Source organism: Pezoporus occidentalis, unplaced genomic scaffold (genome assembly GCF_034315485.1).
Source record: "Pezoporus occidentalis ecotype Australia unplaced genomic scaffold, CSIRO_AGI_Poc_V1 ctg198, whole genome shotgun sequence".
In the NCBI taxonomy this organism is placed as follows: domain Eukaryota; kingdom Metazoa; phylum Chordata; class Aves; order Psittaciformes; family Psittacidae; genus Pezoporus; species Pezoporus occidentalis.
In genome coordinates, this window is record NW_026913833.1 from 195,142 (window position 1) to 214,404 (window position 19,263).

General features: G+C 40.8%; 1 protein-coding gene across 13 annotated transcripts in view; it reads left to right on the forward strand.

Moving 5' to 3' along the window:
* The window catches only part of NFIA (nuclear factor I A), a 249,792-nt gene that overhangs the window by 190,028 nt on the left and 40,501 nt on the right, over window positions 1-19,263 (forward strand). For 6 of the 13 annotated variants that reach the window (XM_062617522.1, XM_062617523.1, XM_062617520.1 and 3 more), the window contains 2 exons: window positions 5,771-5,899; window positions 18,849-19,027. In XM_062617522.1, the coding sequence (XP_062473506.1) occupies window positions 5,771-5,899; window positions 18,849-19,027 (308 nt within the window). The remainder of the gene's footprint in view (window positions 1-5,770; window positions 5,900-18,848; window positions 19,028-19,263) is intronic. The other 7 variants (XM_062617536.1, XM_062617526.1, XM_062617532.1 and 4 more) reach the window with 3 other exon arrangements.

Here is a 19,263-nt window from a genome sequence, read left to right on the forward strand (position 1 = left end):
TTTATCCATCAAAATTCCAAGACGCTTGAAATTAAGAATTCCCCAGGAAAAACAAAAAGAGCAGCTGATCAGCATTTCTGTTGATAGTGATTTCAATGAAATTGCTGGAATAAATTGCACAGAAGGATGAAAATTCCTTGACAAATTCTTCCCGTGTATCAGGTTTTATTTTTCCTTCAACAGCCAGTTTGTTTTTCTGCATCATCTGTTTGTTCTGCATGTTGTCGAGTTCATGGTCCACCTGGTAATACCTGAGCTTCCGTGATTCCTTTATATAGTGTCCCTTGAGAAGGAAGATCCAGACCATATTTCATTCATAGCTTTCATTATGAAATCTCCCTCAGGAATCTAGTGGCAGAGAGCTACTGGGAATACTGGTGTAATTATCCAAAAGTTGTCTCTGGAGGTGAACGTTAGCTGGTCTGCCTAATGTGGCTAACTTGAGATGGAGTTATTGTTTAAGATGTGTGCAGTCAGAATAATGTTAGTGATTAATCAAGTGAGATTGGATGGATATACACATATAGATGCAGATAGAGCTATGGATTCGGATAGAAGGGGAATTGTTCTCCTCTTACACTGCTGTGACTCCATTCACTCCATCAATCCTAATTTCAATACCTCCATTAGTAAGGTGCATAGGTGTATGGAAAATAGGTTCATAGAAGTTTATTTGTTCTGGGAATGCATTCAATCCTCACACATCATTTTCTGGTCCATTTAAATATAAATCAGCCTCATGCATGAAAAACTGAAGATCTTTAGCTGTACTCAAGGAAGACTCTTACATGGTGTGTTTCTAGTACTGGCAAACATAAGGAGGTAGAGGAATTAAACCCATCACAGTGCTCCAGTGCCCCTTAGAAGATGAGGAACATGAAGTATTCCTGTGCATTCACTGATTAAACTTGGGCTGGAGGTTTGCGAAGTGCAGAGTTTTGGAAAGTCTTACTGCGGGACTTCAACATCCATGCAATGGCTCCAGTAACCAGAGTCTCTCCAGGACAAGGATCCCATTTACGCTTGCATTATGCATTGAGCAGGAGGGTGTGATGCATGATGTGGAATGAACCAAATAACTTGTGTGTTTAGGGAAATGCCAAATTAATGAAAATTCAGAAAGCTCTAATGTTGAAAAGGCACACAAGATTCCTTGATAGAAACATAATAATGCTGCTAACAGTTTCAAGATTATTGTTGTCTGAATTTTCTGCTTATTGTGTACTGCAATTAAAATTCTTTTCAACTGAAAAACCAATGTCAAATTAATATTTCCTTTTGGAAAAAAATAATCCCAAAGTACACATCTTGTTCCATTTAGCACCATCATGGTCTTTGATCTGGTTCCCTCAGTCCAGTGGGGAAAAAAACCCAGATCCATGTTAATGGGAACAGGCTAAGACCATATATGTTTGGCATACATATACTTATAGAATCACATGAACACAAGTACAGTAAGTTAAAGTAACACACCCACTCAGACTTCCATCTGTGTTTTATGCCACCAATCCCTTTATTTTCTTTTTTATTTAGCAATTAACTTTTCCATTTATTCTGTAGTTAAAAGCTGCCATAAGATGAAAATAGCCTAAGTCTGATTTTCTTCTCTTGCACTCTAAATAACATTCAGAGGAGACTCAGACCCGAATTAGGAAATCTGTGTTGCCTGAGAGTGCCAGGTGTGACTGTGATTTGGACAACAGTCCTGTACACAGAATAGTAAGAAACACTTTTAAACCCCACCTGGGTTACCCAGCCGTTGTGTTCTGGCTGTTCTTGTTTATTCCTTGCTTGGAGCAGATGGATAGAAAGAGGCAGGGAACGGGGAGGATCCTTGGCTGCATTCCCTATTCACCGGCCAGCGCAGCTGAGGCGGGTTGGGGGATATTGTAATTTGTTGCTGCCCTGCACCAGAGAGGAGATAGAGGAGAGTCAGGACTCAGAGGTGTCCTTATGAGTTGGCACTACCCTGTCCTTGGGGCCACATGAAGTGCTGAAATCTGGTCTTCAGTGCAGTGGTCCCCAGTATTCATTGGCTCATGGGAACAATGCAGAGGAAAGCCATGCAAGGCAGCAGCATCCTCCCTGGGCTCTGCCCGGGGTAGCTTCAGTTTAACTTTTTAATTTCCTGCATCCCTGAGCAACACAGGAGGGGAAGCTGCGGACTGGGGACCACTAAACGTGTTAAAACTCATTAGGTATGAAACAGAAGACCTTTAAAACTAGCCAAGAGTCTCCAACATGGGTGCCAAAAATTAAACACCTAGTGCCATATTTAGTCATTTATCTTAGTCCCTGCCTCACAGTTGTTAACACACACCACGGCGTCTCATAGGTGGCCTGATTTTCATAGGCACCGGGCACCTACGATGCTAACTCAAAGTGTTGAGGCTGCTTACCCAAGAGCGGGACTTGTAGTAGCAGCTCGGAATTTTTCTGGGTGATTAAACCAGAGTTCCCTTTGCTCTCACTCTCAACTCCTGAAAGCAGCTTCGATAGAATGACCAGCATTGTAACATATGGCTTAGCAAAGGGGGAAAAAAAGAAAATGAGTATTAGAAATGGATGGACTAAAGAATACGCAGGATATATCAGGCACATTAACCAAACATATGGTGCTAAATGAGATATTTTTTTTAAATTGCAAAAAAATTGACATTCCTGGCAGTCTCAAGGATAATGTGACATGGCTGTGATAAATTTAGAAGAATGGGACATATTTTGGCTTGTTCTTGGAAACCTTTTTCTTGCATGCCGACTGTATTTCTTCTTTTATTAACCCATTCAAAGAATGTTTGAATTTTGCTGCTAGAGCACCATGCTGGCGCAACATAAAATGTGAATGATGCTAATTGCTTTGCACTGCCTAACTTTCTGTCATACCCTCCCCTCTTAAAGGACAAAACATGCTTTGGAAATGAGCTGGCAAGCTCGTCTTATTCTTTCTCTTGGTCAATATTAAGTGATGTAATTAAGCTCCTGTTTGCATATTCTTCTGAACTAGGAAGCAGCCATTTTTGTCTCGAGATCTGATGGATATGATCACTCAAACTAAAATGTGTCATTACAAACCTCAAACAAAATCAAAACATGGTAGAGTTGGACTGCTCCAAACCAATACATTGCAGAATACCCTGAAATAAAAACAAAGTAGTGATGATAATAATGGCAATCAGAGCCATGATAACAAACAAATATAGCAAAAGTAGGAACCAATTATCAATGCTTCAGTTTATCTTCCTGCCTCATCCTTATAAAATCCATCCCCATATGACCATGACACTACTAAGCATTTCCACAGTGCAAGGTCATCCCTCAGCTTCACTGTAGCTCCTAATGTTCCAGTGTTTGGACACAATCACATGAACAGATTTAAACCATATTCCACCGTTCTCTCTGCCCCTTCCTCCTTCTGTCGTTTAGATGAGTCAAGCAGTTTTTTCAGCATGGGGGTAAAAGAATAGCTTCTTCACTCTCTTAGAAGCTTTCTTATCTTCCCCATAACCCTGAAGAGCATATGGGGAAAGAAGGAAGTTCATGAGCCATCTGAACCATACTGTGCATAGGCGTGGAGATCTTACTCCTTCCACGACCTCCATTGTTGCCCAGGGTACTGGTACTCATGTCCCCTCCTGGATTGCTGCTCATGGGCTGCACAACCATCAGCTCCATGCAGGGCCTTGTGCATCCCTATAAGTGCTGCACAACCTTGCAGTTAGAGCAGCTCACTAGCAGGCATATTTTACTGTGATAATCCCTGTGCATCAAGAGTCCTTGTTCTGTCCACGATATTTTGCACTTACAGGGATGAAGCCTGCTATATTAAAACCATCCTAGGGGACAAACCTCTCCCCTTCCACAACCCAACACAAAGGAGATGTACCCATGGCCTCGCTGCCAGCAGCACAGTTCCTCTACCGCTCCTTAAGCCCAGTATATTGCCACTGACCCTTGACTTTACGTTTAGGGATGAGGTTGATGCTCATTTGGTGTTTCCATCCCCAGTTCCTCCATTATAAAGAAATGTGGATCAACAGTACCGTTACTTCTTTTGAGCATCCTTCTCTTCAATATGGACGCTCAAACACAGAGCAATAACTAAGTTACATGCCAACATGACCAAAAAAATCAGCTGGCTTCATTGGAATATTTCATTGAAACACCTTAGTTCGGTCTCCTTTTCTCTTACCCCCCAAATGAGCCAACTCTGCTTTTGTCCCTACTCCAAAGTCCTTAAGACCAATATGAAAAATACCCAACACAGTATTTTTCTTACACAATAATCCATCAGTTCTAAACTTTTATTTTTACAAGATTAAGCACATAACCTTTCTTGCTATGATGAAAAAGCCACCACAACCAACCCATTTAGCAAACAGTTTCAAGACAGAAAGCTGCAAATACAACACTGGAACTCTAACCATTCTCTTCCTTTATTTAACTTTCTGGAATATAAACTGCAAAACCTCACTGAAACCATTAAGACCCCAGCAGTGCAGCATATAAAGTACAAGAAGGCTCCCGCATATTGCAATCAACATCCTAGGGACTATAAAACTAGTGCTATTAAATATAAAGTTAATAATATTGCCCAGAGATAATATTGTCCAGGCCTCTCTCTTTACTTTTTAACAATTAAATTCTATAAAACACAGAGTTGGAAATAAGGTGGAATGACTTTACTAGTGGAAGTTCAACTTCCACATTAGCTGATACCTGGCTTTTGCACCTGAAATCTCAACTATTCTGCACCTTTGTTTTGCTATATCCCTACAGATATGCAAAATGTCTGATGCACTGTATATACTGGAAAAACTGTGTTTTCAGAGCATGTGCAGATGATCAGAATGCCCATATGCCTCTAGAACTATAAAGATATAAAAAATAATAGAGATACACATACACATTCTTCATCTATATGCGGTATTATCCAAGCATAAACCATATGCAGAAAAGGCTTGGATTTTAGGAGCCTCTTCCAATACATTCATTCCACTAATATCTTTGGTGCCGTGGGCTTGATATGATACCAACAGGAGTTATTCTTACAGAGTATAACCAACGGGTCCTATTACTGTTACACCAGTCCTGCCTGTCCACAGGAGAGGCTTCACCCGATGGCAACTTAACTCTGATTTTCATTGGAAGCCTTTGATATAGTTCAAGGGCATAATAACAACTCTGAAATAATTCCAGTGTGGCTTCTAATATCAAGACACAAATACCATTCACCCCTTAAAAAAATCTGAAAGCAAGAGGGAGCCACATAAATATATTACTTTTGAACACCTTTGAAGTCAAGAGAGTAAGGAGAGGCAGAGGTTGAACTCAGAAAACTTCATTCTCTAGTTGTGCCTTGAGTCGTGCAGCACATTTAAAAGATCCATTTGCAATAATCTACTAAACCAGTGAGTGAAAGACAGAACTCATAAAAAGCCTGTAAAAATCCAAATGCTCCAGCTATTACAGATTGCTAAAAATAAAGCAGAGTAGGTTTCAGTAGCAATAATAAGCTGCATCTTATCCATATTTCAGAGTCAAAAGAAAAATATGGCTGCCTTTTAGTACTCATTGCTCAGAGCAAACCATGGCCTCTTCTGCCTCAAAGAAAAAGACCACAAATAAAAGTGAGCTTTCAGCTTGCTGTTGTATTCCGTTTCATTTGTCCTTTAAGTTTATCTAGCTGCTTCTGCACCCACTTTCACAATGCATAGGCTGTCGTTCCATGACCTAGCATTATTAAATTGCACTTATCAATCATTCTTGCCAGGAATGCCATCGCCAACTACATTAAAGAAGTCAGAGAAGTCTGGTTTCAGCAGTCCCTCGCCTTCGCAGACCTCCTCCCTTGGAACGGCTTTCACACAGCACCATCGACCTGTCATTACAGGACCCAGAGGTGAGGCTTAACCCAAGAGCCCCCAGGCAGCTTAAACATTAGCCAGGACACCCAGTGTCCACCCCAGCGCCTTCCCATGGAAAGTCATCACCACGTGTGAGCCACTCAGTGAGGGGCTGTGCTTCAGAAGCTCCATAACCAGGTTTTAGTTGTCAAGACCTGCATTTGGTTTTGCTAGGCCGGGCTGTCTGGTAAAACTCCTGATGACCATTCAAGAGTGCCTAAGGTGGTTTCTGGGAGCCTGGGATTTTATTTGAAGAGGGTGGGGAAAGGGACAGAGTGTGTTACAGAAAGTGTCTTCTGCTTGTGTCCATTCATAACATAGATTGAGTCTAACTGCTCAAGATAGGGACCCATCACTCATTCTGAACCATGCCTGCCTTCCAGCACTGTGGCTTTGTTTTGGCCAGTCCTTTAGGGCTCGTGTTGTGGGTATCAATGTGCTAAAGAGCTGCCTTGTTAGGAGACTCCTTTGAAGTTGGTTCTTGCAATGCTTTGGCTGGTTTCCTTCACAGTACTCTTCTGACTGACTTCCCAAGTAAAAGAGATGTCCTCTGGGTCTGGATGTGCTTATACATTTCTGTTAGAGAGATGCATTTGCATTTAGCCTAGGAAACTGAATGCAATACATTTGAAAAGGAACTCACTTGGGCATAGTAATATACACAAATGAATGAATCTTCTTACAAACCTCTTTGGAAGATATAAAAATAGGAATGAATGGTTGTGACATTTCTTTCTGCTGTGAAATTTTGTCTCATTTGGAGAAGATTATTAAGGAATTGGTTGAATGGTGAAGCATAAAAGACATATTAGCAATCCATACCAGAAATTACCTTGAAATGGCTGTTTGGCATTAGTGTGGTTTTACTAAGGACAGTGTAAACCATGAGGAGCCTCTTTGTCTGCACAGTCCAGGTGATGCAGTGTGAAGTAGTGGACTTAGTGCACTAAGTTGAAGCGAGGTCAGAATTGCACTTTATGCGGTTTTGGGCTTTGTTAAATCTGCTTGTTGTAGTTTGATTTGTTGTGGTCAATCCCTTCAGAATTATTTATTACCCTTAGGCACACACCTAGATCCTCAGAAGATATTTAGGCATCTAAATCCTACACAGATTTCCCTTGAAATTTGGCCCTGAGCTATCTGGCAAACATATCCTCTTTTAAAAGCCTTACTAATTGGAGATATAAGTATGAATAATATGAATGTTCCATTAACATTATATTCAGTGCACATCAGTTGACTCTGAATTCCTGTCTTTTAGAAGTTTAGCCTTTCACATTTGGGTTGTTGATTAATTACTTATTAGGCTTTTCTTTATTTAGCTATGTTTTACCTCACACTTATTTTTCAAGATCATTGAATGCTTTTGTCTGCCCCTGTTTAGACCCTCTGTATTTTGGCTTTTTGTGTGGTTGAGAGAGGAAATGTATCACTGGTGAGGCCTTGTTTAAATCTATCTCATCTACAGTCTGTTTTCACACAGACTGTTTTCTGTGCACCAGGGGATATCCATCAGCTAGGTGAGAAGGGCATTCAAAGACAGCCAGAATTTGAAAGAGCAAATAGAATGACTGCAGTTCCCAAATTTGGTTTGTTTGGAAGGAGATGCCTTTGCTAACTCCATAAAGAAGTAACAGTTTCTAGTCACTGTGGTTCCTAACAGGTTAACCATAACTGTTCTTCTGCACCATCATTTTAGAAGCATCTTCTATTATATTCTTGTTCACAAACAAAGTCTTTCAGACTTTGAGGAAAAAAATCCCCCTGAATCCATCCATGGATTCTTTAAGTGTCATCATCCTGGAAAAAATCTTGTTCCAGACTTCTTTCTTTGTTCTTTTTGGACATTCCTTTTCAGTATTCTTCTCCCACAGCACACTGTCTGGGTTTATTTCCCTTCTACAACAATCATTCTGTTTGCAAAGGGTCATATACTGAGATGGATTATTTTCTGCAAATCCAGCTTTGTTCTTTATCCCATTGCCTCCAGTGTACTTTAGGACAGTGAGCAGAAGAGAGAAGCTTTTCACGTATCGGAAGTGGCAACATAAAGATTATAATGCCATTGTATGAGAGGATATAATCTTTGAGCAATTCATATCCACCAGTAGTTACTGGAAGTTGTATCTTTCTGCAGAAATGATAGGTATAATATAGTACACACGTTGCATTCTCTTTGGATACATATACAGTATGTAAATGGTCAGTGGCCAGTCATTCTGACTGGTATCCAGAAAAGTAAGGGCAAGATTTAATCTTCAGTCTGCAGAGATTTCAGAGCAAGGGAAGTCATGAGTAAGTAGGTCACCATCAGAGTAAGCTCCTCAGCCAACTGAACGATTACAAGAAGGTTCAATCTCCTTCCGATGTTCATATGTGCAAGTTTATCACTTGGATGTATGTATGAGATGCATTTGTAAAAGCATGATCAAAATAGACAGCAGAGAAGAAGCTGTAGACTACTCATGGCAGGTGTTGTCATTGACAACCAGTGATTTATAACTTCTCAGGAATATTCCCAAATCTTTCATACACTTCCAAACATTCCTTAGAATACAGTTCATGTCTTATGCTGGGGTATCCCAGGATACTGAGTGCCCTTCCCAGTGAGTCATTTGGGAAACAAAACTTGCTTGGAGGAGGAGTAGATCCTTGAGAGGATTTCTTAGCTATAAGGTTCTCCATTCAATGAACCAGTTGGAAAACCTCTGTTCTCATGGAATTGTCTGTACTGTGCTGTGGAAGCCTGTGCACTAGCTTCCTGTCTGCACTGGTGCTGCTGCCAGTACTCAACCCAGCTGGGCAGTAGCCAACCGAGAGGATCTGAGCTGGCTGACCAAAGGACCAGATGTGCAGTGAGTGCTGGCGCATGGATGCCAATGCTTCAGTGACTCCTCAGTAGCTCCAACAGATGGTGGTAAGATCCAAGTTTCTTTGGTGATAAGCGAGCAAAGTGATTCATGGAGCCTCACTTGATGATGGCAGTTTTTTGGGCATGACTCTATGAATGCACCATATGTCTTCTCTGGACCAGCATGGCTACGATTCAGTGTCTGGCAGATGGTAAATTGATCACCTATAGGGTGGCTTTAGCATCACTATCGGTTTTCAAATTTATTTCAAAGCGTTGAAAATTCAAGCAGTTAAGAGCTCTATCTCCTACACAGCACACTTTTGTTACCTGCAAGTTAGTATTTGGTGGTCAGTGTAGCTCACCACAGTGTTGCAAAGCCGTCTTTTTTGGCATCTTCCGAAGTTTCCAAGACATTAGCCTACTTGAGCTCTTTACCAGACAGTGAAGGATTCAGATGCTATGGGTGACAGCAATACTTGCATAAGTGGCTTTAGGCTTCCATGTAGTGCTACTTACACTCTAGTAACTTTATATCTGGAGCTAGCTGAAACGTTTAATTTACCACGATCTTGTAAACCTAAGGTAGCCAGCAGCCTGTGCTGCAGAGCATTCAAGCATTTCCACGGAATATGAAAGCACAGATCCTGCAAGCCAAAATAACAAGGAAGAAAAGGCAAGGAAAGAAAAAAGAACTAAGAATGAGATGGTATGTTAGGAAGATAAATGAAGGAGAAGCACAATTGCAAGAAACAAGAAATACAGCACAAAGGGAAAAATCCAAGGAAGTGGGTGTGTGAGCAGAAAGAGAAGGGATGAAAGTCAACTAGTGGAGTGGTTCCTATTATATTAATTTCCTCCATAATAAGCATTGCCATTTAGATTTTTATCAGGACAAGGTCTATCAGGGAAACTCTGCAGGGTACTACTCTCTGTTCATGCCAAAGTGGCACAGACTGTGTCCCTTATCTAGGAAGAGATTATGCCTTTCTCTATCACAGTTCTCCACAGGGTCACCAAAGTATCAGTCCCTGTTAGCTGTCCAGTCCACCAGCTTCTACCAAACCAAAGTGATGATTCCTGCTAACTTACTCCAGAGCTGCACAGTGTAGAAGGGCATTTTGTAATATCCTATTCGCACAACTATCCATGACTGCTCCTCGATGCTGTCAGCTGGCAGACTAATGTAACCTTCTGTTTTCCTTTGAGTTCTGACAAAAACAAAGCAGTGCAACTTCATTCCTATGTAGACACCTCAGATGAGCGGGTGGTAAAGTAGGACAGCCGAAAGAGGAGAGAGCCACACCACAAGGGTAAGAAAGTTGAACAGAAACTCTAAGTGGCATTAATGCTGACCAACAGAGTTTCCAATGTCAGGAGAGCTGACTGCATAGGTGAGGATTTTAATTTTCTCCAATCCCTTTGAAATAACACGATGCTGAAGGAAAAAGTCTTCCCTAACAGATGGCCTCAAGGTCAGGGTTTAGTAATTAGGAGATACCCTACCCAAACTGCCATCTCCTCGTGCACCCCAGGCAGGGCAGGGGAGGGCAGAGAGGGAAGGCTTGCAAACGGTTAAAGCTTCAGCTAAACAAAAGTCAGGAACCGTGTAATTAAAACTCTACCTTTGTTGTATTGTCAAGAGTTAGCCTGTGACATAGGAAATATTTAAAGGAGCAGGCTGTTCAGCTAATTTGTGTGTGAGTGAACTGCTTAGACAGTCCTACCCTAAATTAACTGTAAGACCACCCACTGAGATTGCCTCATAAAGGGCCATGATTGCTCAGCTTCCTTCTGTATAACCATTCAATAATTACTAGATAAATGCATAACTAAAAGCTCTATTACACTAATAATTTGTACTGAGATAGATGTGTGGGACACCATGCTGGGTTAATTTGTCATCCCTGCAGCAAACTTCTAAAGAGGGCTCTTTTGCAGAGGAGTTGTGTTAATATGTTGCTCCAGTGAGGACATGTTAGAGCAACAAGATGACTTGGTCGCTTAATCTCCTAAAGAGGCAAAATGCCTGGAGGGTAAGTGCCAGAAAGAAGAAAGGGGGGTGATTAACGCAGTGGACCCAGATTTAAACTCATCCTGACAAAAGGAGCTGATCTAACCGAGCAAAAGAATGAGAAAAGGGGAGTGTTAAAATTACTAATAGGAGTTCATGCATCCCTAAAAATAATATCAAAATAAAGTGCTGCAGGAACAAAGTATTTTACCCATCCTTTTACTGATTCTGTGTTCAGTTTCCTTGCTCCCTTGGATGTATATGTGAAGTTAAAGTATATGCTTTAAACAGTGTAGTGAACAATAATATTTTTATCATTGCTTTATGCTAAATTCTCCTAGCTTCAGACACACACAAAAAGTACATTATTGCTTTAAATATGGAACCCATGTTTAAGCATCAGAGCTCTGGATTTTCAACCTCCTCTATTGACAGAACCATAAATCATGTTAAAGTTAAGTGAATTACTGTAGCGTGGAACTATAGCTTTAACAATGTTTATGTAGTATCAGCTTACCATCTACAGAATGAAAGGGGGAAAAAAACACTGATATTAGAAATGGGAATGTGGAGTCCTATTAACTTAACATCAATATATCACTCCAAAGTCACAGATTCCATTACCATGCCCTTTTTAGTATCAAAGCAGAATTATATCATCACGCATATAAAGGTTGTGGGTTTTAAGAGAATTTACATTTCTATTGTAAACTTATCAACTGCATTTCATTATAAGAAAGACATGATATATTCTCCTAGCAGTAGTTTTTATCTTATATATGGGAATACATCATGTGTATTAAAAACAATAATACTATGCAAAAGTTGCCAGCATTTGAGGTGCAGTGGAAATTCTACAAATAGGTTAAATTAGGGGGGTTTTCACCTCTAGCTACAGCCTTGAAAGGGAGAAGTGCTTACTATAGTTATGGGTTTTATTTCTGTACCTATGTAACCAGTTCTATAGTATTCTGATCTCCCAAAGGCAGAAGAATTTTGACATGTTGTAAAACAATCTGCTCTAAATAGCTAACTTAACTGGCCCCCTGCCCATGCCAGAATCTGGAACCAGCACTCACTTCAGCTCTACAGGTTTTCACAAACAGCCTGTAGTACTCCACAATCCAGAGTACACCAATAAGCCTTGTGCCCAAACACAGCTTTAAGCGTATTTTCCTTTTGCTAGGAACTCCGTGGGCCTTGGCAAAATGTCCCTCTGCCTCCCACTTGCTCCTGCAGAATTTCTTATGGAAAGAGCATTGCTGATCAAAGGATCCAGGTGCCTTATACCACTCTGGTCTTCAGAGCAGCAAAGAGGGGCTGATAGCCAGCCCCAGCTTGAGATACCACAGGTAGTCCTTCTTTTTGATGTCCCTGGGCAGGAACAAATCCTCCATCCATCATATTTAGGGTATTTGTATAACTCTTGCATTGGTCAGCTGTTTATATTCTATTTTGAATGTTTCACCTATGTTTGCCTATATAATGTCAAAGTAAGTATCAGTGACACCTAAATCTTAACCACACTAAGAAAGTAAGGCCTATTATTCTCCCACCCCATGATTTCCCACTCTTGTCACTGCAAATGAGGAATGCAAGACAGGATCAGTCTGAATTTATCTCATCCATGGACCTGACAGACATAATACTAAACAGCCCTTGTGAACCATTATGGGACTGAAGCAATACTGAAGTTTTCCAGTGATGTGAGCACCCTTCATAGGGCTGGTCCAAGGACTGGTCAACCCAACCCTCAGCAGCTCAGTATTTAGGTGGAGGCGAGTCCTTGGTATCCTGAATAAGAGATTGCTTTGCATTTATCACCTTAAAGTCTGTTCCTAATGGGCAGTAGGAAAGATGGGGACTTGGAGAAACCTTTGAAAGAGTTAAGGGACACAGCTCCCATTGAAATCCAAACGCAGTTAGTGAATTCTCTCTGGACCTCTGCAAATCCCAGCCCAAGTTTCTTAATTATTTTTTTTTTCTTGTTTGGGTAACTGCTTTCCTCACAAAAAAAAAAAAAAAAAAATCTGTGGGCTTAAAGCTATTGTTTTAGGCTTCCATTCTTTACCTCCTGTATTGTATTATACCCAGAAGTGTAAGTTCCTTTCAACAAATCTGGATTTTTGCCAGATCTCCTTATTAAAAAGTCACTCTTCATATTTCCGATAAACACAGCTGTTTCATGGTGTTTGAAAGCATTTCACATCAGCCAGCGTGGTGGCTTAGCCAATTAGTCCTCTAATATGGTCAGTTTTCAGAATAAGTACCTTTGGGGTACAAAGGGTGGGATACCTCTTGCATAATTTGAACTGGCACTTGCATCACTGAAATGCGAGGAGAAAGCTTGCAGCACACAGGGAGTTAAAGCAGCTCCGAAGCCTGAAGTAGAAATATGCAGCAGAACAAACTGTTCTATAACATTTCCAGGGAAATGACTTTTAAAAAAATACTTTCTTAATTGTAATGAAGCCAATTAGAATGGCCTCAAAAAAAACCCAAGCTGATAAATATCCTGTTTCATTAAGATGATATTGTTACTATTTCTAGGAAGACTGATCAATGTTTAATGAGCTATTAGTAAACTTAATCATTTTACAGAGGAGGCATCTGAGTATTGTGAAGCCAATCCACTGTTGGACTGGTCTGATGGAGGCTGGAACTAGATGATCTTTAAGGTCCCTTCCAGCGCATACCATTCTATGAATCTATGGTTCTACGACTAGCCCTTGTGCCTGTGAAGGAGCAGTGGTTTTCATTCCCCAGACCACTACTTTGAACAGGCCAGGAGTGCAGGGTGATAGTAGGCTTTCCCTGAGCAGGAGAAGGGCAACACTAAATGACCCTTTCAAAGACTTCAAAAGACTATATGAAGAAAGAAATTTCATCCAGTCATCTGGACTCGAAAGGGTTGGCAAGGCTTTCTGGAAGAGGAGATAGAAGGTGGATGGATCAATATGTCTTTCACATATGTTGGGCCGTGCTGGTGGAGGAATCTGTCTGAGCACTGCAGGTGTGATCACAAAGTTCCTTTACCACATCAGTGAGCATTCCGGGGGAGAAAGGATCCCATGCATCTTTATTAGGATTGCTCCTTTGTTCAAGCAGAAGGGCCTCAGAAGCGTACTAAATATCTGAAGAAAACTATAACCTGTTTCATATTAACTGATTCTTTATTATCTGATCATCCCATTGAATGGAATTCACAATACTGGCTCGTCTTCATTTGCCTCAGACACGTGAAGTGCTAACCTAATCGATGACAGCAACCCGTTTTATTGGTTACTTACTTTGTTATTGGCTACTACAAATCAAGAAGGGAAAGGACAAGACAAGCCAGCATGAGGAGACATTTGAATTCAGCATTGTGAAAAATCCTCTTACTTCTGTGCTGCGCAGCCCCACGAACTCATAAACCACTAAAGAAGCCAGTGTAGCACCAACAGCTGTACTGCATAATTACTTGGCCCAATAGCAGTAGTTTTAAAATACTGGTCTATCTGTTGCAGGCCACCATACATTATCATCTCATTTTCAATAAAAAGTCTGGGATGTTTCAGAGGAGCTTCAATGGAATTAGTATCATGTGGGCTTTGAAATATTTATGCTTGCCTTGAGATGGAAGGATAATTCCTGCCTCCAACCCTCCCCACACAAATAACAGATTTAATAATGTCAAATAGTCCAACTCCCCCATACCTAAAGCAGGTAGAAATGAAGTTCTGATGTGGAAGCCACGTATTTTCAGAGGTTGTAGGACTTATATTTTATGTCATTTAGTGAGGTCAATAATAAAAGATAAATGTCACAGGCTGAAAGACGCCAAGAGAAATACGGTTTGGCAGCATGGAGCTGCTTAGGGATACATAAATAATAAGTCAATAAGTAAATAAATAATAGACAAAGACCTATTTTATCTTCCATTTGAAGATCTCAAAGAATTTACAGTCACTGATTGAGACTTGTAATATCCCATCGGAAGCACCTAAGTCGTAATAGCCTCTTCTCAGACACAGGAAAATTTGCATCACCCTGGGCATGGTTTTTGGAAGCAATGACTTTATAATTTTTGTGAAGTGTTTCTGAATGCCATGACTGAAGGAGCTTGTCCATGGCCACTTACCCCTTCTTTAGAGGCAAACAGGGAAAATAGCAACTGCTCCACTGCCTCGTGTCTTTTAATTGATTAAAAAGTGCTTGTGAGGATCCGTGTATGTGGCCACACGGTTGTGTTGTGCACTCAGAACTTGTCTGAAAGGCCGTTTTTGCATGCAACAGGGTCGGTGGCCACAACACAGCTATCACAGTTATGGTCTGTTTCTGGGCCAGCAGTTTTTAGACTTTAGCATTTTAATCTCTTCTCTCTGGTGTAAGGCAGGCACAGTTGTAATGTTTGTTGATCAGTTTAACAGTAGTATATTCTGCTTATAAAGCAGCCCTTCCTACTTGAGAAATTCAGTATTTCCCAGTCAGAGACTGCAAAAACAAACCTTTTGGAGAGGCTTATTTCACTCATTATTTCTTATGCTAATCCATCTACTCTGAGAAAACGAACCCTGCATGTCAGTATATGGCACAGACTGAGGACTGATGTCCGTTCAGTCTGGTTTCCTTCCCCTAGTCTTTCCCATGATCAGCAGAAAGCCCTCTGAGGCTGTGCTGAGGGGTTGGCCAAGACACTGAAGAGGAAGCACTTTCCTGGGGCACTTTCCCTTCCTGAATTATTGTTGCTATTTCTGCATTCATTTTTCTTCCCTCTCTCTTTGGGAAGATCACCGATAAATGCTTCCCACTTTGTTTTCTACCCTGACATGCTGAGGAGGTCAAGACAACAGAGGAAGACGCTACTTACATGCTTATGAGTATTCCTAAAAGCCATAACACGTCTTTCCTATAGCAAATCAGATTATTAAACAAAGAACCATACCTTGGAAAAGCTAAATATAGCGTGGTCTCAGACCTAGCTTTAAATTTCCACATGGGTACCATTTTTTATTCCTTCATGTTTGATTGAAATAGCATTTCTAGCTCCCTTTCACCCAGCGGAAGAAAAGGGATGAATTTGTTCCCAGATGCGTACAACGGACAGTGCAGTTGTGTAACAGTTTCAAATAGTATTAACAGAGCTGGTGCTTAAATGCCATTTCTTTTATAAATGTTTAAAGAATCCCAAACTTTTTTACTCAATTAGATGTTTGCCACATGAATTTTCATTTCTCCCTTTTATCTTCATCCATCATCTTCCATTTGGCATACAAGGAAAAGGGAAACTATGAAAGGAGATACAAAGAAAGAGGGGGGGAGTATGTTTTATATCAAAAATAAAAGGACAGAAATGTTGTATGCTAATGAAGGTTTTGTTGTAGTCATCAAAATGCTTACCACCAACTTTAGCTGAACCACTGTTTGTGGCGAAATGTTTTGACAAGCTCTATAAAGTGACTGTTTCTTCCTGGAGATGATGGTGATGCATTCATACCTGCAAAGTGGCTATGATGTAAGTGTCATTAAAGCGATTACACCTCAGGGGTTGGTGTAAGGGAGATGAGAGGCTGACATGTTGAATGGAATTCACCTAACTGAAGGTGCGTCTAGACTGGAGGCATCTACCTCGCGGCTAGTACCTGTGGGCTCCCTTCACATCCACCGGTGAGCCAGTCAGCGTGGTCAATGAAGTCTAGTCAAGGGCAGTGGTTAGGGTCTCCTTAGACACCATTAGTTCTATTTAGTTCTCCATTAATTAGTTCCGTGGCAGACACCCACATTTACCGGGGTAAATCCCACATTATCTCTACCTTTGATACCACACTTCAAAGTTACAGCCTCTCCCAGGAGTTTGGGGACAGGAAAATGCCCTTTATTTCTCCCTTTGAAGATTTGGGGTTTTTATCTCTAGAGTTTTCAAGTATGCTACAATTTCAGATGCAAACTCAGAACAAAACTATTTGCCTTAAAAGTGAACAAGAAATAATTAACTAGGTTTGTGAAAAAAACAAAGAGATAAGCCCAGATGTGCAGACAGGTTGAACAGGCTGGGCACACAGGTGTTTGCCTTGGCCATGGAATAACTGTCAACATTTCCATAAAGGGAGTGTGGGATATGCTGCTTCTTGTTCCCTTTTCCCAAGTGAAGCACTGCAGCATGGCTGTGGGAAGACACTGTTTTCCAGTTCAGCCCACATACCACAATGTCTAGCTGTTGTAAGAAAGGTGTAGCCCATGCTTTCCAAAGAGTTTCTCTGGATGTACATCTATTTTAATCAGAGGTAGTTGAAGGCTGCATGCTACCTTTTCGTTCCTCATCTCCATGGTTTCTTCCAGTGGCGGATTCCTGTTTAGTACCACACATTTAGTCGCATTTCTCTTTCTGTTGTGAATAGTTCAAGCAGCATTAAGGGCAGCAGACTGGGAAGACTTGTAGGGTTAACAAGGACGCAGGCAAGCTTTTTATAGCAAGGATGAGAGCTTCATATTCATCCCATATCAGCACCCCAGGCATGAGTGTGGTTCTTTTTGGTGGTGGTGTCACAGCAATCATTCCTATCCAGTCGTGGAGAAAGAAGTACATAGAAGTGCTGCCCAGCCAACCCTCAGTGAACGTTTACAGGATAATACAATAGGTTTCCTTGCTGCTGTCACTGAGTACATGTTTTATTCACATCTTCAGGCTCCAAATTTGATAATGGTTTAATAATGCTTAAGAAAAAAAGATTGATAAAGTCTCATATTATAAAACTGGCGATGAACAAGACTAAGAAGCAGATTTTAGCTTTTATTTAACTTGGGGGTTTTCATAACATTTGTCATTAAATGAGCGTTTGCTCATTTGTATTTAATTTTAGTTTATTCTCTGCATCTTTCCAACTTTTCTGAAAAGTGCCAAAGGCTTTTTTTTTCCTCTGGTATATTTAACTTCAAAGCCAACACATGAGTTTCTGTAGGATATTTCCTCCCTTGCACAGACTTTATCTAAGTGGTTATGTGCGGTGTACAAGTGCAGTATATGCACATGGACACCCTTGAAAGATCACTAGGATAGCATGCCAAGGGAGCAACAGGGATGCAGTGATGACTGGTGAGGAATAAACTGATTTACAGATGAGCTTGTGCACAACCAGATCACTTGGCCATTCCAAAGAGTGAATTCTCATCTTAGAGGGGAAAGGGAGAATTTATAGCACTATGAATGGCAGCAGTAGCTACCTCATGGTGATAACTGACAGTAGAAAAAACAGTTGGCTAACAAGGGTCCAACCCAGTATATCCTGAAGGCCAAGGAACTGGGCAAAGGTGCCACATAACATAGGAGAGTGTAAGAACTATAAACTGCACTTATAGTTCTGTTGAAATCAGCTGAGGGTAAAACCTGTCATTGACAACAGGCTTGTGTACATTGCACCTTTACACCTTCACTGTAGTACATTTTCCAGCTGGCTTGTTGGCCCATAAATTCACCAAATTAAACTTCATCCCTGAATGCAAGCTGGGGGCTTGCTGAAGATTGGAACCCAACATTTTGCAGGAGAAACGTAAATGGGATTTTCAGACTGATCTTGCCACTTTGTGCATGTTCATTAGATGAAAACACGTTACTTAAAATAAATGTTCCTAAACTGAAGTGGAAAAAAAAAACCCTCAACAACAGAAAGTGTTAGACCAAATTTTAAATTATCAACCATTTATAGTACAATGTAAAATGGATTCATATGTGCAAATCCAAGCTACATGGAATGTCACTTCAATCAACCATAATCTCCCAAATACATATTCTCATTGCCTGATTGATGAAGACTGCTGTTAAGGGGATGAAGAGTTTTCACTGCCACGAAGGACTGCTCATTCCTTTATACGTGTCCACTAAAAACACAGAAAATCCTTCAAAATGTCTGGCTCCATTTGCTTTCAGGATCTAGATGAAGTGAGTGTAGGACACAATGTGGTCTAATATATTAATTGTGCAGATCAGATGTATCAACATTACTGTACATTTAAAAAATAGACTAAAACAACAGTAGATTTAAACTGTTTTATTTTTCCAAAGGCAAAACTCTATATAACTTCTTTGTTTTCTTTCTTATAGCAAGTCCACATGCAACACCATCGACTCTTCATTTTCCAACATCACCCATTATTCAACAGCCTGGGCCATACTTCTCACACCCAGCAATCCGCTATCATCCTCAGGAGACTCTGAAAGAGTTTGTCCAACTTGTCTGCCCCGACGCTGGTCAGCAGGCTGGACAGGTGGGGTTCCTAAATGTAAGGAAGCCGTTTTTATTTCTTCAGAAGTGTTTGTCCTATGTAAAATTAACCATGGGCTGATGGGGTTATTTTAACAGCATGCTGCGTCCAGGAGCGCACCTTGAATAGTGGTTGGAGACGGGAAAAAAACGCTGCTACTGCAAAAATATTTTATAAAAACAACCAAAAACCTCCCCAAAAAAACCACTCGACCACATTGTGGTGGGATGAAGTTACACTATCAGAGAAGTTGG